General features: G+C 31.4%; 1 protein-coding gene across 8 annotated transcripts in view; it reads right to left on the reverse strand.

Annotated features, from left to right (window-relative positions):
* Nucleotides 1-23,420, reverse strand: part of LOC111639610 (cellular tumor antigen p53-like) — a 63,396-nt gene that overhangs the window by 6,004 nt on the left and 33,972 nt on the right. For 2 of the 8 annotated variants that reach the window (XM_023385505.1, XM_023385514.1), the window contains 8 exons: nucleotides 16,418-16,489; nucleotides 14,422-14,510; nucleotides 12,908-12,986; nucleotides 12,647-12,836; nucleotides 3,357-3,467; nucleotides 1,873-1,978; nucleotides 468-583; nucleotides 285-385 (listed from right to left, as the gene is read on the reverse strand). In XM_023385505.1, the coding sequence (XP_023241273.1) occupies nucleotides 285-385; nucleotides 468-583; nucleotides 1,873-1,978; nucleotides 3,357-3,467; nucleotides 12,647-12,836; nucleotides 12,908-12,986; nucleotides 14,422-14,510; nucleotides 16,418-16,489 (864 nt within the window). Of the gene's footprint in view, nucleotides 1-284; nucleotides 386-467; nucleotides 584-1,872; nucleotides 1,979-3,356; nucleotides 3,468-12,646; nucleotides 12,837-12,907; nucleotides 12,987-14,421; nucleotides 14,511-16,417; nucleotides 16,490-20,307; nucleotides 20,373-20,467; nucleotides 20,814-21,067; nucleotides 21,395-21,688; nucleotides 21,892-23,420 lie in introns of those variants that run through there. The other 6 variants (XM_023385542.1, XM_023385534.1, XM_023385521.1 and 3 more) reach the window with 6 other exon arrangements.

Genomic DNA, 23,420 nt, shown 5'->3' on the forward strand with positions numbered 1-23,420 from the left:
ATTCAGTAGATAACAACTTTTTAAATTCCATCAGGTTTTACATAAATAAAAATAATTCTAATAATTTCTTGATATTTTATTATATTGATTGAAATCTACAACAACATTGAGAAGTCTAAAAAATCATTCCATAAAGTTTATTGTAATGAAACATTACCTTTTTGTTTTCTTAATCACTCTAATTGAAAACAAAATATTTTATATGATTTACCTTATAAAATTAGAAGTTTATAGCATTTAGAGTGGCTAAGACATTATTTTAAATTTAGAAAATAAATACTTACAGAAATGAGAACATATTCATCATCCGAACAACTTGATTTTTGTTTCTTCAATGTAGCAACTTGGTCGGAAAAGCTATTTTCTTGAAAGTTTCTTGAAAAACCTGAATATTTAATGTTATTACATCACAATATGAATTTCTAGAAAGCAAAGATGTGTAATTAAAAAAATTTTGAAGTATTTACTTCTTTTATTTGAATCCTTTTGAGAATCTTCGTAACATTTTTCTTCTATTCTTCTATCTCTACCAGGACAAGCGCATATACGAACATCTATGACTCTTCTACCTAAACAACACCCACTGTGAAAACATTAAATATCAGAAATGAGGAACAGTATTTTGACCTGTATAAATGATAAATTATAAAAATCCAGATCCTCAAAAATTATCTGTACATACAAGGAAGTCATTTGATATAGATTTTGCAATCACCAGACAATTCTGTCATCCTTTTAGGAGATATAGTTTAAGCCTACTGTTTGTAGCAGCATTCTCAGTAGCCAAATATAGATACAAACAGTTCTTTGTTAAAAACCAATGATATCATATTTAAAAAACACACATACACTATACTTTGAGGCCAATCTTTACACAGTATTAAAAGTTTTTTTAAAACAGCACTCAGGTCATTCATACTGAAAATATTTTTAATACTGTGTTGTTCACGTCAGATCCTCGAAGATAAAGTCAATATCAAATGTATAATGTATGTGTTTTTTTCTTTTTTTAATATCATATTGTAGACTTTTAACAAAGAACTGTTTGTATCATTCTGTTATGAACCATCTGTACCTGATTGAAATCTTAAAAAAAGAATAAAGTCTTTAAACTGGTCCAGAATTATTTGTATGGTCATTATTTGAATAAGTAAATTAATTCTTGGGACTTTATAATTCATTGCTATAAGAACTTTTATTTTACACTTCGTCAGAGACTGCATATTAATCAGTAAAACAAAACTTACTCTAACACCTTGTAAACGTGCAGCCAAATTTATTAACTTCTAACGTTTTCGGTCATTTAACATGACCAAAAACATTAGAAGTTAATAAATTTGTCTGCACGTTTACAAGGTGTTAGAGTAAGTTTTGTTTTACTTTTATTTTACATATAAGATTAAACATTATTATTTAATTATTAATAGTTAGTTTTAACATCATTTACCCCTTTTCAAATTTGAAGCTATAAGACTAACTTGCTTTAAATTTTGAACACTCCCATTTATAAAATAATCTCTCTCATTTAACTTTATATACCTTTCAAGGTAATTTTTCATGTGTATTATGTTTAGAAAATTATATATTTTAACATAATAAATAAAAATTTAATAAACTGATACATAAGCAACTTCAAACTATTTCTCATTTAAAATTCATTTATTGTATTGGTGTGAAGTACTATTAGTAATTGAATTTTTTGCAGATACAATCATAAATATTATATCTATATACTAATAAGATTTTAATTAAATAATGATTTTTACAATTTTGGTAAGCCCACGTAACTGACATTGGCACATTTAAGTTTATATATTTATTTATAATATAAAAATATAGTTAAATATTCTAAAAATAATTCATTGTTCTCACTCTTTTTCTAAGGTAAAAGCCAATTGGAGAGGTCTTCTATTCAAACCTCCTACACAGCTTCCAAGGCACATAAACCTAAAGAGGTATGTTGAATATTCCATGCCAACTGTAAATATAAGTAACAAAATAAAATTAAAAAAAGTAAATAAATAAACAAAATTTCATTAAATTGTTCTTCATTAAAATAATCATTCAGCATCTTAACTTTTTATGCTTAATTTCTAAATTTAATGAATTAAAATTGATATTTAACAATAACAAATTTTTGTGAAAGTCATTTTCATACTAATTAAATATAGATAAAATTGATGATTTCTAATGAAATGTTCTTTGTGGATCAAAAAACATCAGAAAGTCACATGATCACATGACTAAAGAACTACAAGGAAGATGTGTTAAGTGTTTCATATTACACACAATGCACGTGTGTAACATCAGGGCTTACATTTTATGCCAAAAATCTATACAATTTACAAGGTCAACGTGCTTTAATGAAATCACCAGAAGAGTGGATGCAGGAGCACACGTCATGGGTGCAATGAGTAAATTTTCAAGAGATAAAATATCCAAACAGACACAAATAGCTGTGTATGGAAGTGTTGTGGTGCCTGTGCTCATATGGTAGCAAAACTTATGATATGAAAGAAGAGTCACAGGATTTGCATTACCACATGGGAAATAAGGTATTTGAGAGGAGTGTGTGGTATAATGAGGACAGACTTTGTGAGAAATGAACAAAAGTTGGAGGAATGTGATATGAAAAAGTGTGGTTCAAAATCAGCTCTACAATTGTTTGGCCACATTGAGAGAATGAAAGGGAGGAGCATTGAAAAGTGTATATGGGAAAAGATGGATGGAAACTGTGGTAAAGAAAGGCTGAGAAAATCTTGGTTGGAACAAATGGATGAGTATATGTAAGGTGTTGAGTCAGAAAGAGAATATGAGGATTTTGCTAGAAGAGGCATAAGTGTGTCTGAAGCAAAGGTGGTGTGTCTGGACAGGAAGGTTTGGAGAAAGTTGCAGAATGGATGATTTGTAGTATTGTAGTCTACTTTTGCCTACTTCTCTCCCTTTTTGGACTATGAGTGTGAGGTTATCTATATGTATTTATGTAATTTTCTTTAATTGCAGTCTGACCAACAGTTTCAATTCTAGAAACAGCAAACCATCAGATAAATACCCTGTAGTCAAACTTGGATGCTGTGATTAAATACATTGACATTTGGAATCACTGCTATTGTATTTAAACTTGACTTATTACAGCTAACAACAATACCACTTTGAGCTAACACAAGACCACGTAATCTAAACATGTGTAGTAGTCCAGAACATTGTTCAATTGGAGTACAACATCAGAAATGAAAACTATTTGAATCTTCCTTATAATATTACTGAACTAATCTATGTTAAGATGGCCATAGAATATATTATTATTAAAATATGTGCAAATAATCACTATTAGTTAAAATTGCTATTTGACTTACCTTGTGGACTTTTATAAGGAACAGTTACACTCAAACGTCCTGTGGCTAAATCCTGTGTATAATCAGTGAAATCGTCATCGCATCGTATCAAATGATCAGGAGCTGGATGACCTAAATAAATTATGATAATGATGATGTCATTTTAAATATTCATGAGTAACCATATTATCTAAATATAAATTCTTAACATTTTCTATACTGTGCACACATTATTTACAAAAAATATGTTATAAGAGCTATAATTTTATTTTCTTTATCATACAATATGACTTAAAACACTTCATGAAAAATAATTTTATGAATGAGTATTGCTCTGTTCTATTAAAATTTAAATATTTAATTTTATAATATAATCAAGATGGGTTCATTATGATGATGATGATGATGATAATAACTCTCCCATGGTCACCACCTGGTCGTGGTGGAAGAGCCCAGTAATTTTACTGATCCATAGTGCAATGCAGGCTAGAGCAAAAGCTCCTGGTAGGGACACCCATGCCAGTAAGGTCTCTGGGGAGAAATGAAGCTAAGAGTGACCACATCCACAATCTGTGGAGATATTTATCATGATAGTAACCAGATCTAAGTGTGATACCAGCTCGGACGTCACCCAGGTTAACAAGGTCCATGTACGTGGGTTAGGCAGAGGCTCACATTCAAAAAATAGGCCACAGTCTCCCTTGGTTACCGGTGACGAAAGCAGCACTGGCCCAAGAGTGGCTACTGCAATGCCCTCGAGAGAAGTGAGGAACCTTCCTAGACCTTGTGTTTCTGTGACAATGCACCCACAGACCACAAAGGCTGGAAAACCATGCCAATGGATGAAATGGACAATAGAAATGAATGAGTTTATTATCCATACTTACTACACCATCACAAAACTCAAAGCAAACATGACAGCGTACAGACAACAACTACACCATAGATTCGCACAATATCCTCACCTCACTTGTTGATAAAAAAAAAAACAATTATACAGAACAACCTTATCCCACAAACAACAGGTTACTGATCAAATACATCAACAGACAGAAACATTTAACATTAATGAAGATCACATAACCTGTCAGGATAACACAGCAACAAGCACTGATTACAGCACACACACAACTACTACCACTAATGATACTTCCTCATCCACCACTGATAACAGTTAAAATTTGAACTCTGGGCATTCCAAAGTTAGAACACCATCGAACATAAAGCTGGTCTCGATAGAGATTCGAAAACGTTTGTTCTTGCATCTAAATATAGTACCTTACTGGAAATAAAAAGGTTCTGAATAGGTTAGTTACAAGTTCCAGTATTCAAATAGTGTAAATTTGACAACATAAACATAGAAATGTTCACTAAATATACAGACACAGATACCACACAAAGACCACAAATACCAAAAATCAACACGTCAAAGAAAGTAGGAAAAACACTAAATTATGTAAACACTCGCTTACTATTATACTACATTCATTCAAGTTCTACACTCTCAGATATTCATACATTAGTTTATGCTGGGAAAGTAACAGTAGTGACACACCATGGAATGAAAATACAATCACAGACAGATACACAGAAAACACAATTCTATCACAAGCCTGCCTGGCAGAGAAGAAACAGAAACACAAATAAATGATATTAGATAGCAATTAGGCAGGCTGGCACAGTACACTAAAAACAACATAACACTCAAAGAAACAACTCAAAAATATTTTCAAGAAAATCAAAACACACACATTACAGAATACATTGATACACTAAAACAAAAACTTGCAGCCAAAGCACATAGACTCAAAACGATACAAACCATGTACAGTACAAAAACAACAAAATAAATTATTTACAATGAAAAACTCTTTTACAGACAAATTGATAACAAAACAAACACTGATACACACCAATAGAAGAATAACTCACAACATATTGGTCTTCTCTTTCATCCAGTGCTGTCATACACAATGAAGGAGAACAAAAACTTGCACAACATACCAACTATACCCTGTGCTGAAATAAACATACATGACATCCACTACGCTCTTAACAGAACACACAACTGGAAGACACCTGGTGTAGACAACATTCACAATTTCTGGTACAAAAAGTTTACATCACTGCACCAGGAACTAGCTAAACACTTAACACACATCATCATCAATCCACAAGACATGCCAAAATTTCTTACTCAGGGCATCACCTACATGAAATCTAAAAACACCACCACCACAGACTCCACACAATACAGACCAATTACATGTCTCCCAACATTCTATAAATTATTGACATTCTGTATTGCGAACAAAATATGCAAACATGTTGAAGAACATGATATTCTTATGGAACAACAAAAAGGTTGCTGTAGAAATCACGGGATGCAAAGAACAGTTACTCATAGATTCAGTCATTCTACGGCAAGCACACAAACAACACAGAAACATACACATGGCATATATAGACTACAGAAAAGCTTCCGATAGCATTCCACACAGTTGGCTGCTACATATTCTACACATGTACAAAATACATCCATCACTCATTGCATTCTTCCAAAACACTATGCAGCACTGGAGAACAACACTACATCTCAGGGTTCATAACAATTCCATACAAACAAACCAAATATTAGGTGAGGAATTTTTCAAGGAGATTCCTTGAGTCTTCTCTGGTTCTGCCTAGCCTTGAACCCATTATCCAACATGTTAAACAATACACAATATGGCTACAATATCAGACATGAAAAAACAACACAGTTTACACTGTCACATCGCATGTACTGTACATGGATGACATAAAACTTTATGCATCCACACGAAAACAACTTCATCAACTCTTACAAATCACACATTCATACACCAAGGACATACAAATGGAGTTTGGCTTAGACAAATGCAAAACACTTCACATAGAAAAAGGAATCCTGAAGAAAGAAGATTTTGCACTTGGAAATGGGGACGTTATTCAATCTATGGAAGAGGGCAAGTCCTACAAGTATTTAGGATTCCAACAGGCCAAACTCCATACAGAACATACACAAATAAAGCAAAGATTAATTAAAAAATACCAAAGTAGGTTAAATGCTATCCTCAGAACACAGTTAAATGCAAAACACACAGTTAAAACAATAAACACATATGTCATCCCAGTACTCACATACTCTTTTGGAGTTATACATTGGACTCACACAGATCTTGAGCAACTCTAAAGGAAAACAAGAACAACGCTTACTAAACATAAACAACATCATCCTAAATCAGCCACAGAAAGATTAACCCTTCCACGTAAAGATGGCAGACATGGCCTGATTGACATAGTTAACCTTCACTACAAACAAATACAGTCACTGCAAGAGTTTTTCTACAGGAAACAAGAAACATCACAATTACATAAAGCAGTAACTCTAGCAGACTCAAATAACACACCATTAAACTTACACTCACATCATATGGATACAAAACAACATATAAAAAGCATAGACACCATTAAGCAATCATGGGCTCGAAAGGCACTCCATGGTAGGCATTCTTATGACCTGGCCCAGGATTTTGTTGACAAAACTGTGTCAAACAGTTGGTTAGATCGAGGATGCCTCTTTGGGGAGATGGAAGGATTCCAAAGGATTCATGATTACCATGCAGGATCAGGTACATAAATACAGAAAATGTCACATCATGCCATAAACTATACAACACATTACATCTGGGTGCAAGCTCTTGGCACAGACATAATCAAATAGCAAATATAATACACCAAAAGCTTATAAACAAACAAATTATTACACATCTACAAACCAAATTACAAATACATTCCACAGACAATATTGGAAAACAACACGCACAAAATATACTAGGACAGAGCCATAATCACAAAACAATTTACCACAACAGACCAGACATCACATTCATTGACAAACACAATAAAATCACATATATTATAGACATATCCATTCCAAACATTCAAAATATACAAAACACACTCACTGAAAAAAATTAGCAAGTACACAGAACTCGCCCAGGAAATCAGGCATCTGTGGAGGATGGATAGGGTGTTTATTGTACCTGTCATTCTCTCCTGTACAGGTATGATACCACACACACTATACAAAAGCCTGGAAACATTACAATTGAATAGAAATACATACATCACACCACAGAAGGCCACTATACTGAATACATGCCATATTGTTAGGAAATTCCTGAATACAGACACAGACACACTTATTTAATTTTAGTTTTTGGTTGCTAAGCCTTGACTCTGGTTCAGCATAGTACACAGCCACTGGAGTGAACCGAGTATAACCCACTAAACCCAACATAATAATAAGCACAGAGCAGAAATGGTTAGGAGTTGAAAGTTGAAATTTGGTACACAGTTAGGGTATACCATGTGAATGCACGCTAAAAAGAAATTTTTGGAAATTCTCCCCGTGGGGGGAGAGGTCAAAGGTTAAGGATAGCTCTGAAGAACTTGGCTTCTACTGTACTATTTTTGATGTGGTATTTTGCATTTTTGCAGAAAATCAAACATACTTTATGGACTCATCTAAAAATTCTCTAACTAGCCTTGGAATAGGAGAACCTAATTCTTGCACCCAGTGAAAATGGGTAAGATTAGCTATAATCTAATAATCTTAATCTTCGCTATCATTACTCTCTTTTTTTGTCCGAAAATCACCGGGCTCATCTGTTAGTTCTTCTAATAACTTATTTGCAGTTCTTAATTCTTAGACTTAAATTATTATTTACACATAACTCATTATTTCTGATTAATTTTTTTTATCTGCATGTTTTAAACAACTAATAGCCAATAATAATAATAGTAATAATAATCTAAAATAGTTCTTCACCTTCCTCTTTTTATATAAATATGAATAGCCATATTTATTTACATTTATTTAAATAATCAACAATGTACATTCACATTTAGTCAATAATTCTTATGTTATTCTAAGCTCTACTACTGTATATCTATGTGATATGAAATGATTATTATTCATTATTTGAAATTATCAATAATTATAATAATAAAAAAATGCTTTACTGTTGCATTAAAAAGTATGTAAAAACTATCAGCAGAAATTGAACAGGTTAGCAGTATAGCAGAAAACAGCATTAGCTGCTTAACTATCACTTGGCCAGATATCTGTGTAGGACTGATAGACATTTGTTGTCCTAGTTTTCAAGGGTGTTTTTTCAAAACTGACTGCATATTACATGCTAGCACTTCCCTATGTTTTAGTACTAGCAAAGCACTAGTATAGAAATAAATTTCATTCAAATCAATATCCTGAAGCCCGATGTATTGATACTAAGTTAAACGATCACTGTAATTAATTGGGCTATTATTATGCTAATTCCAAATTACTTAGTTTCTACTTATTAATTATAGCATAATAGTAACCTAATTAATTACGACAATCATTTGGCTAAGTTTCATTCAGATCAGTTTCCCAATCCTTGTGCTCTCTCCTTGTGAATTGCTAATAAATGCAACTCAAATATTTTGGATTCACATATACCGTATTTTACAGACTATAAGACGCACTTTTTTCTTCAAAAAATTGTCTCCAAAATTCAGGTGCGTCTTATACTCAAAATTAATATAAAAATGTCCAGTGTTTGATTTAAAATTCCAGTGTCTTAAAAATGGCCATATATTTGATGCCGTGGAAAACCTATCTCTATCTGGCAACATTGAATTCAACCAGCAGCAGCAGTGCACCGATGCGATGAACATGAGTTGGGGGGGTGTCCGGATAGAATCGTCTGGACGTACGATTCCTGTGCTTTTTCTCTTTTCAAATGAGCAATGGTTGTTGCCATAGAAACTCAGATCATGAGACAATCAGTGGTTCTGAATACATGACCGCAGATTGGCCAGCAATCATCATATGATCAGCAGACGTCTGATAGCGCTACTAAGTTTCGATTGGTGGATCAGCGTTTGCTTCAATCTGTATAAAAGGATTGAATTTAGGTGGTAAAAATGTTATTTTTTTAAAAAAATTGCTTAAAAATTAAGGTGCATCTTATAGTCCATAAAATACGGTATGTAGAAAACTGTCATATTTGAATGTTTTACTAATTTGAATAGTAATTAAACTAAAATGTTTTATAATAGATTACAATATTACTATAGATTTAACTGTTATTTGTTTTTGCCGATTTTCTTGCATTATAATCCTTGCTATCCAATTGTTCTAATTTTTTAATACTACAAGAGAAAAACTGAGATGGGAACATTTATTCTGGATTATTATTTCGAACTGTTAGTTACTAAAGAATTGATTTGATAATTTATGAACACTTTATAAGATTTTTATGATATATATGTTACAGTCAAAACCCGTTTTTAGTTAGAACGCGTTTTAACTAGTTGAAACTAGTTTATACTGAATGTCTTTGTTAAAACCCGTTTTGTCTAGTTAAAACTAGTTTTAACTCAAATTCATTTTTGACTAACAGTAAATTCTAGTTTTAACTAGACAAAACCGGTTTTGTCTAGTTAATTTACTGCTGTACATGTTTTGACTTTAGATAAAACTAGTTTTAACTTTTAACATTAGTTAAAACTAATTTTAGCTACATAAATATGTTTGGGGGAAATAAAGTTATGTATAGTGATTCGGCGGAAGATGCCTAACATTTTGCTTATGAAGAAAATTACAGCGCTAATTTGAGTTTAGGAGCCCTCTAATGAAAATATCATATTCTGGAGTATGTCTTTCAAATAAAAGTTTGGAGTTTATTTTAAAAAATTCTATACTGTGTTTGCAATGACGACTTTTTCACTGTCTGGCATTTTAAGCATCTCACCCCAAGTATCTGGGTGAGATGCCAAATGCCATTAGGGTAAGATAACAAATATAATTGCTTAAAATTAATTTTTGAATTTCTTAACCAAATTTAATTTATTGCATATGTAGTACAAAGTACTTCATAGTAAGTATAACAGCACAGTATAAGTATTGTTAAGTTTCCGCCCGTTCTAACGTGTTCTATAGCTAGCTGAAAGCTTTTTTCAGTCCAAAAACTTTTTTGAGAAGTCCTTATATAATTTCTATGCATATCCTGCAATAAAACGAGAAAACAAAAGTTTATTAAAAATAGGCATATTGGAAATCAATTAACAAAAAATAGGCACGTTACCCCAAGAAAAATGTGGCATATTTTCCATTTGTTGGGGTAAGATGCCTAGTAGAGTCACGTGCTCCAGCATGTCCGATCGGGATCGGCGGTAGCTGACAATGGAAACTTTAGAACCTTAACTACATCACACATTAATTGTTTTTAGCAATTTTTAATAAATTCCATTTTAACTTTTAGTTTAAAATTATTCTAGAAACATTTCACAACAAAAACTTCGTTCTTATCTAGCTTTTATTCTTCTCGGATGTAGAAAATGAAGTAACGGTAGCCAACTACAGCTTTCCGCACTCAATATTGGCCCAACGATTCATCATACAAATACATGACAATATGTGACGTCACCGTTTGAAAATATCAAAAATTAGGCATCTTCCCCCGCTTACCATCTTACCCCGAATCACTCTATGCGTTGCAGTCAAACCAGTTTTTAGTTAGGATGCGTTTTAACTAGTTAAAACTAGTTTATACTGGATGTCTTTGTTAAAACCCGTTTTGTCTAGTTAAAACTAGAATTTACTGCTAGTCAAAAATGAATTTGAGTTAAAACTAGTTTTAACTAGACAAAACGGGTTTTAACAAAGACATTCAGTATAAACTAGTTTCGACTAGACAAAACGGGTTTTAACAAAGACATTCAGTATAAACTAGTTTCAACTAGTTAAAACGCGTTATAACTAAAAACGGGTTTTGACTGTAACATATACAACCCACAGCTAGGTATATACAGGGTGTATCAGAATGACATTTTAAAAATTTGGGGATTGTAGAGGATGAAATTTTGAACGTTTTGATATAAGGAATCTATAGCCGGAAATAAGATATAAAGTTTCTACAGCACTTTGCACGTTCTATGCAGTCAGTATGCTGAATGAAACAGCAGAATACAGTATTTATGACAAGTTTTATTGACAAAACAGTAGAGTACAATCAAACTGTACATCGAATCAGTGGCTGCACTACTTCAGAGTAAATGTTCAATGTGCCGACCACCAACTTTGTTACATAATGTGCAACGACAAATCATGTTTTGTCCTATTCTCTGTAAGATGCCACACTCCCCTCTGATGGTATTAAATGCTGTAAGGATGCACTCTAAGCTTATAAACTGTTCCTATAGGTGTTATGAACACAAGGGACTCACGTTGACTAGCTGTGTGTTTACAGCATAGTGCCAGTGGATGCAATGGGTGACCTGAAGGACGACAGGCACTAAGTACACAACGTCCTGTACACAGGCTCAGTTAGACCACTGTAGTTGTATGTTTACAGTCTTCCATCCACAGCAATAACATGATGTCAATGGACCAAAGGGTAGCTACCAAAGTGAAGAGTGGTCAAGCATTTCCTACCGCTGTAGACACTTTAGTTCAAATTTCCGGCTATAGATTCCTTATATCAAAACGTTCAAAATTTCATCTTCTACAATCCCCCAAATTTTTAAAATGTCATTCTGAAACACTCTGTATATGGGTTACAACTCATAATTCATATAACCTGGAGAAAATTGCTACAATGAAAGTAAAATAATTTGCATAGCCCATACTCCTTTAAAATAGCTTTTTAAATACAGATTACATGCATATGCATAAAAACACAGTAATTATGATATGATTGAATGAGAAATGAGCAATTATTTACTGTGATGTCATAATGCCAGGCTGCAATTTTTAATTTATTTAATTTAAAATATATGCTTTCAATTTTAGTATCATCATGCCTCTATACATCATACTTTTCTTGTTAACAACAGAGTCATGCCCTAACTCACTCCAAGAGTTAGGTGACAGGTCAGAGATATTTTTGAATTGAAATAATATGACTTCCAGTCTGGATCAGAAGTTCATATATAATTAATTGGGACCTCCTACCCTTAAGCTTTCTACAACTGGTTTCGACTTTCATCTATCTAACTCCATTCTCAGGAATGGACAGACAGACACTAGTGGTCACTTATAGGTCTGCAATTTGAAAATTGCATCCCAGTGACTTCTCATTCATACTTCTGAATGACCGTAGGATCTTTCCATGTATTGTGATAATGATGATATCTTATTTTATACTTGAGTTACAATCATTATATATTTATAATAATTTGATGTGAAAAAGAAAATTATATGATATATTTTTATACATTAGAAAAATTAAAACAATTACCCTCATTTAATGGATCAGTTGGAAGAGAATGATTTAGACATCTTTTAACCACATCCATAATATGTTCCGGTTTGGAAAAAATGGGTAATGCTCTAATAACAGAGCCTTCAGGAGGTGTCTTTAAAACATGAAATCTTATTGGACAAGGCACTGCTATGTTCACGTACAATTTGTTTTTAACGTCGGAATACTGAAATGAAAAAATATTTACAATGTATTTATTTATCATCAATAATAAAATTGTTATGTAATGAAACATACTGTCCAATTTGTGCATCTTGTATTTTTTTCATGAGGTGCAAATGAAATATTGAATCCATACTCCCCAGCCCAATCGTTACTGAAAATAAAAGTAAAAATTTAATTAATAAATACACAAAAATTTTCAGACAGAAAATCAATAAAATTTGCAAAAATTAGGTAAAAATCATTTATAATTGATTAAATTTTTTACATTCAACAAAAATACCATTACTAGATATTTTTTCCATAAGTAAGCTCTAGGCTTAATTACAGAAATGAGATCTAGACTAGGGATTGCAATCCAGCAGTGTTTTCAATCCAGCTGGATCCAGCACAGATGTATTTTTGGTGCAATAACGTGTTATCTATCTATCCATTTTTAAATTAAAATTTATTTTTAAAATTTATGGTTTTTTTGAAAGAAATAAAACATTATTTTTTAAATACAGCTGTCCCTTGATAGTCCAACGTTTTGTATCTGATACATGCTCAGTAGTCCGATGCACCTCCTGTCAAGGTACCCGTCCCCGTTACGTGTCTGCTTGCACAGAAGCATGTCGCGACGTGAATCTCCCCACCAAATTCTTATACGACGACACACATTTCGTGTGTTTTCCGCAAGCAGTTCTGTTCGAACAGTTGGAATAGGGAATATTGTAGGCTACTGCTAGCAAAACAATGCCAAATATGTAATCACTTTCGGTAATCCGGACACTTTTGGTAATCCAACACCCCTTTGGTCCCATACTTGTTGGATTATCAAGGGACAGCTGTACTTAAGAAACTTTTATTATTTAGACTGGTCACTATAAATCAGTAAAACTTCTTACACATTTAGGTAGTAACTTTGGTTTAGTTTAACACTTGAGATAGAGATAATTAACTTTAAATGTTTAGTTAAATTATAATTATAATGCAATCTTTAAGTTAAATAATAGGAAAAATAATTCTACAAATTAATTTATATTATTGATAATATATTATATTATAATAATGTAAGAATGGATAATCAGTGGCTAAGTAGCTATCGGTCTTACCAGTTTTCTTATATAGGCTCTACATATCAGTCTGTAGTTATTTATAAGTAATTTAATTATTAGTGTTAGTAAAGTAGTGAGTAAGTAATTAGTAGTAGTCTAGTAGTTAATTAAAGAACTTAGCTTCTATTGTACTATTTCAGATGCAGTTTTTGTATTTTTGACTGTGATTAAGTAGGGTATGCCACAAGAATGCACATTAAGAAGGATTTTTGAAAAATCCCACCCTACAGAGGAGAGGGAGAGGGTAAAGAATTATCCTGAATTAAGATTTTACTGTACCATTTTAAATGTGGTTTTTTGCAAGAAATCGAACATGTTTTCAGACCCATCTAAAAAGTCTCTAATTAGTCTCAGAAGAGGGTGAACCAAATTCTTGCACCCAAGATTGTAAGATTGGCTATAATCTAATAATCTCAATTTTTGCTATTGTTACTTTTTGCTCAAGCAATGCTAGGTTCATCTGCTAGTAACAAATAATAATTAAATGCTTACTTTGCAGGAATATTTCCATGAGATATATGGGGCGATGCTACCGTCTCATTACTTTTGGGTAGTATGTTTCGATGAGATGAAGTGGGAATCTAAAAATCATAAAAAATTTAAATCAAATAAATGAAATGTAAACAAATACCAAATTTGAAAATTATCAAAATTTGAAGAAATAACTTTTGTTAGTTCAAAAAGTAAATGAAATTTAAGATGCCTTTGAAATCAGTTATAAAGACTTTTCAAAATCTATTGAAATAACATGCAAATGTCAGTGTTAAAAAATTAAATGGTACACATTTCAAGAGGGGAAAAAAATATCTTAAAGCACACAAATGCATGTACACTTTATATGAAGTGTACATTTTAAGAATTTACAGAAGAATGACAAGAATATACGTGGTGTGTTCAAAAAGTATCGGACCTTTGGTCGGCAAAAATAAATTTATTGACTTTGAGGTACAAAACCCTAATCCCATTCAAAGTAGTCTCCTAGGTAATGTATACACTTCTCCCAGCGTTCCTGCCATTGCTGGAAACACTGCTGGAACGCATCTTTTGGAATGGCCATCAGCCGGTCCGTCGGATTCCGCACGATGTCTTCTCTCGACTAAATTCAGGTTCCTTTTAGCAGCATTTTCAGCTTGGGAAATAGCCAAAAGTCACACGGAGCCACATGGGGAGAGTACAGAGCGTGACGAACCACAGGAGTATTGTGTTTGGCGACGAAAGCCCGAATCAGATGTGCAGAATGGGCGGATGCATTATCACGATGGAGCTGTCAAGTTTTGATCAACCACAAATCCGGTCGTTTGCGTCGCACTGTATTGGAAAGACGACGAAGGACCTCCTGGTAGTACTCCTTTGCGATAGTTTGGCCTTGTGGTGCGTACTCACGACACATCACCCCATGAGAGTCGAAAAAACTGTCAACATGACCTTTGATATTGCTGCGGACCTGCCGCACTTTTTTTGGCCTCAAGGATCGTCCCCGAAAGCCTGCTGAATCTTGCAAATGGTTTACGCTCGGGTATCGCCAAGGTTTTTGGCAAAATTTGATGTAATACCGCTACTCACGTTGTTCAGTCATTTTCCAGCTTAGTGGAATCCGACGAGAGCGCACTACATGACCTCACTCATAGGCCGATTGCCAACGACTGACGTTTCCTGCAGGCGGGAAAAAATTCAGGGCTGTCTATGACTGTCCCCTCCACAACTCCACCGAAGGAGGCCTCTCGGCCATCATTGGTTTACGCGGAAAAAAAAAAGGTCCGATACTTTTTGAACAGACCACGTACAATAAAAATTTTATTGTATATCCAAAGAGCATCAAACAAGCTGACAAAACAAACACATTCTTATATGTGAGGTATGGTCTTATAAGCTAAGCAGGATGTGTGTTTTAAAAATACAAAGCCAATTTTCACAAATAAAAGCATGTTCTTATTTGTGCAGAAATATGGTAATAATAATGATATAAACATACTCAAAGCCACAGTAATGTAAAAACTATCATTAACATATTATAATCCAGTATTGGCTAAGTATTAAAAATCTTTAATATAGATCTACTTTCAAATGTGTGGAGTGTTGTTTAAATAATTTACTACTGTACATGCTTGTATTTTTGTAATTAAATTTTTTAAATTTAAATTCTGTCTATGCATATAGTTCCTATTATTTCAACTTTATTTTTTCTGTAGTATTTTCTTCACATACTGTACATGCAACTTTCTTTCTCAAACCTAACAGTATTGGTCAATTTTTAAATTTTGCATGCACTCTTTCAATTTAAATGTTTGACTTCTTCCAAAGCATTTCTTCTATTTTAACAATTATTGTTGGATACAAAAGGTTTAATTATTTGTTTTATTTACTTCCCTCAGTTTCTTTCTGTTGTTGTTATTTAAAATTCAAAATTGAAATGGCAGAGTTCATTGAGAAAACAGAATATTAAATATAAGTTTATTATTTTTTCAGCATGTTATAAATGCATACATACATTGAACGAACTAAGAGTGGTGACTTCGGGTAACGGCATTCTTGCATTTTCGATGTCATTAATATTTTCATTCTGAAATAAATACATATTTTATATTTCAAATGAAAAACAATTCCTGAAAGTAAAAAATTTCACAATTAGCATAACATTTTTAAATTGAGAAACTACTTTATTTAAGCTATTCAATCGATTAATTTGAATATATTTAATAATAAAAAGTTTAAAATATTTATTATATTAAGATGTAAGTTGACTATGTAAGTACTTAACTAAAAACTACAACTCTAAAAATGAAATAGCTTTCACTGCCAGAATTAGGTCCCTTTAGCTTTTTGTTTTTTTAACAAAAAATATGTAGAATGTTCTTTATTAATAAAAACAAATCGTAAAGATTTTAATTTCTGTTAATAAACATAACATCAATCTTATAGGGGCCACTAAGTTTTCTTGAGTCTGGGGAAAACTTCTCTACTCCTCCTCTCATTTGAGGGGAGGAGGGGTCTTTTGAGGAGGGTATATAAAAATATAATTTGTTGTTGTCTATCAACTTTAAAAGATGATCATCTCATATTTTAATATTTAACTTCCTTTTCAGTGATTAACACAACACAAACAAAAGACACATTTCAAAAGTCAAACTGACAAGTGCACAAAAACAGAAATTTGCAGCAAGTGCCAATTGTCCAGGTCACTTTTTCTCTTAATGCTACCTAGATGCTTATTTAAGATACGATTGGCTGTTCAACAAAATTAGTTTATTTATTTATAAATATGCATGTCATCATATCATTTGCAGTTGTTTCCAGCCTCTGGCTGGGTCAACTAAATTCATTTGTTCCAGTTTAAACAATCTGTCAACCTGCTTTTCTCTACTTCACCAATCCCTAGATATAAGTAGCAACAAATAACAGAATACCATTTTCTGATAATTCCCAAACATACTGTTTGCAATATAAACTATCATAATTTTTTGCACGTATTTTTCAAATAAAAGAACAAATAAGCTTCTGTTAACTTAAAAAGTAATTAAATGAATAAAGTGCAGTAAATTTCACAAAAAGGAAATAAATCTTTTTTGACTAAATGACGAAAAAAGAATAGAAATATTTTTTCTCATACTGACATTTTATAAGAACGAATTGTTCTGCTATTCCAACAAATGTTAAACAGAGGGACAATCTGGGAAAAGCCTCCACATTAAAAACACCCATACATGGGAACATATCAGAGATGGAGGCCCTTGAAATTTTCAAGGCAACCAGGGAAGCGAACTGCATTAACAAGGAAGAAAGAACCATTTTGAAGCATGGCAAGCATGTTTTGACACCACCTTATAAATGCATATCAATGCATTGCATAATGTGCACGTGACAGCAGAATTTAAAACATGTATTAAATTCAAACAAACATTAAACAAGCATTCCATTATTCAAATTTCCTGATGAAGACCTTCAGAGTAGAAAACTTTAAAAAGGTGATAATTTTGACAACTGCTGGACTAATTTGTCAGCTTTTATGTAGTAAATTGTCCAGTTAGAAGTTGAAAAACTGTTGACATTTTATAATTCTGTTTTAAATAATCATAAATAAAAATCATTATTCCTGCAAATAAGCTTTTCTAAAAGCTGATAACCAAGATATTATTAGATTTTTCTGTATACTTTTCAAGCAATAACTGATTTTCCATAGTTAATTTTGAATGCATTCAGTTCTATTTACTAATATTTATGGAATGTGAGTGAGAGTGCATGTATTATAATTATTTTAGTAATTTATACAAGTTAACAATTCTTTAATGTAATTCTGTTATAATGTAAACTCTAAAAATACTTCTACAAATTATTGGTAATGATTACCATAAATTTTAAATATAATAGCGAGATTGTGGCCGAAGTTTCCAATGTCCATGTTTTCGTGTTGAAAACATCAGTCGCAACCTCACTAATTAATAAATTTATTATGAGTACTTTTGTAATATGATTGTTTTTCAAATGTAATAATCTCACACAAGTAAACATTAATAAAAAAAATAAATAATTAATTAGTTTTAAATTAGAACAAAATATTTTTAATGACAAAAAATAATATTTTTCTGTTTAAATTTAATTAAAAATAACAAAAAAGTTTTAATTTGTCTAATGTACTATTTGACAATTTCTGTATATACAGCAAGAGACTATAGTTAAATTTCATGTACACATTTGACGGCAACAGAAAAATACCACTCTAATATCAAGTAATTGGTCCTAGATCAACTAAAGTTAACGATTATCAGTAAACACAACTGAAGGTTGTCATTGACTGTAATATCTAGCATTTCATCATCTATCATTCAATCATTAGCTCTAATCATCCTTTGTACAAACAAAGGATGATTAAAGCTAAAATTGATGATTATTTAAACATTTTTCTCAATAGCCTTTCTTTGGCTTTTACCATATATATAATCACTGTTTTTACAGTTATATGTAACAAACTCTTACTTCCAACTAAGTTCTTTGGTTTTAGCTTAAAAACAAGCTTTAAAATTTGTAACAAATTCATCCGAAATGCATAGCTTGTTTTTTTTTGAAAAATAAATGATTGTTTTTCTGTTCTGAGTATCTTTGGTGTAAGTTCTTTGTCTCTAATAAAAGGCAGATAAGGGGAAAAAACAAAAATCAATTTTAGATTTTTAGTTTTTGTTTTTAAAGCTTGTTTTTAAGCTAAAACTGTATATTATAAAAAATATTAAACTGTAATTATTTAGGAACAATCAGCAATTTTCATTAAAAATTTTTTGTTTTAGGTTTTCTTTATTATATTTTAAAAAATCCTAATTTTGGACCTGTGTCTAAAATAAACTTAATAAACATTTTACAAATTTTAATTGTTCAGAAATAGCTAATTAATAACCAATAACATAACCTGTTAAAACTATAACAATAATAATTTTGTAATTACAGTAGAGTCTCATATTAAACCTCATTATTCAATATATACATATATTGAACGGGCAGGTGTCAGATTATTGGATTTTGTATGTACATACTGTACGGTAAAAAATACATTTGGTTGTTAGGTTAATCTATTATATTAATCGTGACTGTGACTGCTTTGCTGACAGCATGTGCAATGAACATCAACCTCTCTGTCGCATACATCAATTACTAACAAAAACTTCATACGCATCACTTTGCAGCAGAGTATCAGATTACCGGTCATGTCAAACTGGCGAGTGACGGACTACAGAAACTATTATATTTTAATTAAATAAATTTTAAATCCAATTTTTAATAAATGTTTTATATCACCATCTTTTTGATACTTATCTATTAATTGTAAGTTAATTTGAAGTTATTCTAATTCTTTTCAACGTAAATAAGAATCTATAGAATAATACTGTTTAAGACAAAATACAATCAGATCAATTTTCTAATTCACTTCTCCTGATTTCACTATTTTTTTTTAAATATGAAGAAATATATAAAACAGTTATTCTTATCTTATTTACAGAGTATGAATTAATTTTGGATACATCATAATCTAACAAAACTATAATTATTAATATAGGACTGCCGACTTTCCCAGACTCAATGGGAGACTCCAGAAATTTGGCAAAAAGCTTTAATTTTCCTCAGACTCCTGAATTGACCACCTATTCTTCCTTGACTGTTTTAATAACTCCAAAACTTGATAGAGTGTCTTGTCTATCAAGTTTTGGAGTTATTAAAACAGATTAAAGAATACACTACACCATTTTCATATTATCACAAATTGCACCAATCTCTGAAAATTTTTACTCCTGAAATGAAAACTCCCCAGAAACAACTCTTTGGGAGTTGGCAAGATTACAGTTAAGTCAGTCTTTAACCATATATTAGACAAGGACCAGGACTTGAAACAAATACCTGTAATTCTCAACTGAAGCATTCCAACAGGCTCTCAGTTAATCACAGTCACTCCTTACATCCTTCTAATATAATGAAACAGAAAAGAAATGAGAGGGGCCATGCAGCTTATATTTTTATAATGGCACATAGCCACCTTTTTTTTTGTAATTCAAATTACCACTAGTCAATAGCAACCGTTGATAAACAGTGGAAGTCCGTTAGATTTGTGAATTATAAAACTGACGAACCTCAATTCTTTTCAGATGATATGCTTTTTGATTAATCCAGGCAATGTAAAATTACAATTAATACACTTAATGCATTCTACATTAATAAATCATTGTATTTAATAGTAGAGCTTTTATCAATCAGCACTCAAAATGAGCAGAACTAGTCTACGTTACTGCTTCAAGATTGTGGGGCATGCAAGATCTTCATTCATCCAAATCATCATTTAATGAATGGCAAAATCAATTATTTCTATTTCTATAAATTAATTAAACATACTAAAAACTGTCACATTAATACAAACCAATAAACTCCCAAAACAACAGAAATCTAATCTTAAATCTCTAAAAATATTCTTTTCTCACAATTATAAATGCTTGATTTATATCCGATTAAGTTGATCATCGCAGACAGCATTTGAACTTATAAATTAGAAAGAATGCTTAATAAACCTGAAAATCTTTTATTAGAATTCACAAATTTACGCCAAATAGCAGTTTATCAAGTACTTTTGGACAATTATTCTTCATTTTTAAAAAGAAGAATTTACCTAATTGTTATAACAGCTGGTTTAAAACGTATTGTTATGCTAATTACACAATGTCAAACTATTTTTGTACATTGCGAACTTCGATATAAAGTTTGGAAACCTTTTAAAGTGTTTATTATTATACCAAATTATTACTAGGGAGATTCAACAGGGTTTGTACTGTTAACAATTTAGCCCATATGCTGTACACAGATTCTATTTCGTTACATTGGCTATTAAATTAAGCAGAAACAGAAAGAATCGAACAAGTTTACATCATGGAGACTATATTTATGCTATAAATCGACATTTACTACGTCGAAACGAACTCAAAACTCCCCATCTTGCTCGCAATACTTCGGTAAGATCAATCGATTCAAAAAATTACTGTTACGTGGCAACATGGCCGTCACGTGACCTAAATACACGGTGGGAAAAATTATCTAAAATTCGAATTAATTACGACATTTAATTCTAATTTATTAGTAATTGACACAAAAGTGGAAATAAAGAACTACGGCAAACTTAGTTAAGTAACCACCTAAAAAAAATAACCCGAGTTTATAATAATAATAATATTTAATTATAATCAAAATAATTTCTTTTAATTAGGTAGAAAATAGCGTTAAGTTAATATGGCACCTGAAATTCGTCGTCCGATTCCACTTCCAACTTTATGTTGGGCATTAAGTTAATTGGCTCTACCATTTTGATCGAGTACGTGCTTGTCCAGACTCGTCCTTCCTTGCAGAAAATGGCAGGCAACCGTCGAACGTTGCCAGTTCGATCTTTCGTCTTTATTATTATTGCGAAATTTGTGTAATTACGTCGGTTTATGCTACGAAATAAACAGGACGGCCGACACTCATGCGTATTTAAACTATATATATATATATATATATTAAATATCGAGTTAAGAGTTTCCATTACTTGACTTGCGTTTTANGAAAAATTATCTAAAATTCGAATTAATTACGACATTTAATTCTAATTTATTAGTAATTGACACAAAAGTGGAAATAAAGAACTACGGCAAACTTAGTTAAGTAACCACCTAAAAAAATAACCTGAGTTTGTCTAATGTACTATTTGACAATTTCTGTATATACAGCAAGAGACTATAGTTAAATTTCATGTACACATTTGACGGCAACAGAAAAATACCACTCTAATATCAAGTAATTGGTCTTAGATCAACTAAAGTTAACGATTATCAGTAAACACAACTGAAGGTTGTCATTGACTGTAATATCTAGCATTTCATCATCTATCATTCAATCATTAGCTCTAATCATCCTTTGTACAAACAAAGGATGATTAAAGCTAAAATTGATGATTATTTAAACATTTTTCTCAATAGCCTTTCTTTGGCTTTTACCATATATATAATCACTGTTTTTACAGTTATATGTAACAAACTCTTACTTCCAACTAAGTTCTTTGGTTTTAGCTTAAAAACAAGCTTTAAAATTTGTAACAAATTCATCCGAAATGCATAGCTTGTTTTTTTTTGAAAAATAAATGATTGTTTTTCTGTTCTGAGTATCTTTGGTGTAAGTTCTTTGTCTCTAATAAAAGGCAGATAAGGGGAAAAAACAAAAATCAATTTTAGATTTTTAGTTTTTGTTTTTAAAGCTTGTTTTTAAGCTAAAACTGTATATTATAAAAAATATTAAACTGTAATTATTTAGGAACAATCAGCAATTTTCATTAAAAATTTTTTGTTTTAGGTTTTCTTTATTATATTTTAAAAAATCCTAATTTTGGACCTGTGTCTAAAATAAACTTAATAAACATTTTACAAATTTTAATTGTTCAGAAATAGCTAATTAATAACCAATAACATAACCTGTTAAAACTATAACAATAATAATTTTGTAATTACAGTAGAGTCTCATATTAAACCTCATTATTCAATATATACATATATTGAACGGGCAGGTGTCAGATTATTGGATTTTGTATGTACATACTGTACGGTAAAAAATACATTTGGTTGTTAGGTTAATCTATTATATTAATCGTGACTGTGACTGCTTTGCTGACAGCATGTGCAATGAACATCAACCTCTCTGTCGCATACATCAATTACTAACAAAAACTTCATACGCATCACTTTGCAGCAGAGTATCAGATTACCGGTCATGTCAAACTGGCGAGTGACGGACTACAGAAACTATTATATTTTAATTAAATAAATTTTAAATCCAATTTTTAATAAATGTTTTATATCACCATCTTTTTGATACTTATCTATTAATTGTAAGTTAATTTGAAGTTATTCTAATTCTTTTCAACGTAAATAAGAATCTATAGAATAATACTGTTTAAGACAAAATACAATCAGATCAATTTTCTAATTCACTTCTCCTGA

The sequence above is a fragment of the Centruroides sculpturatus genome, unplaced genomic scaffold, assembly GCF_000671375.1.
Source record: "Centruroides sculpturatus isolate CEXI.00-Female unplaced genomic scaffold, Cexi_2.0 scaffold212, whole genome shotgun sequence".
Lineage (NCBI taxonomy): Eukaryota > Metazoa > Arthropoda > Arachnida > Scorpiones > Buthidae > Centruroides > Centruroides sculpturatus.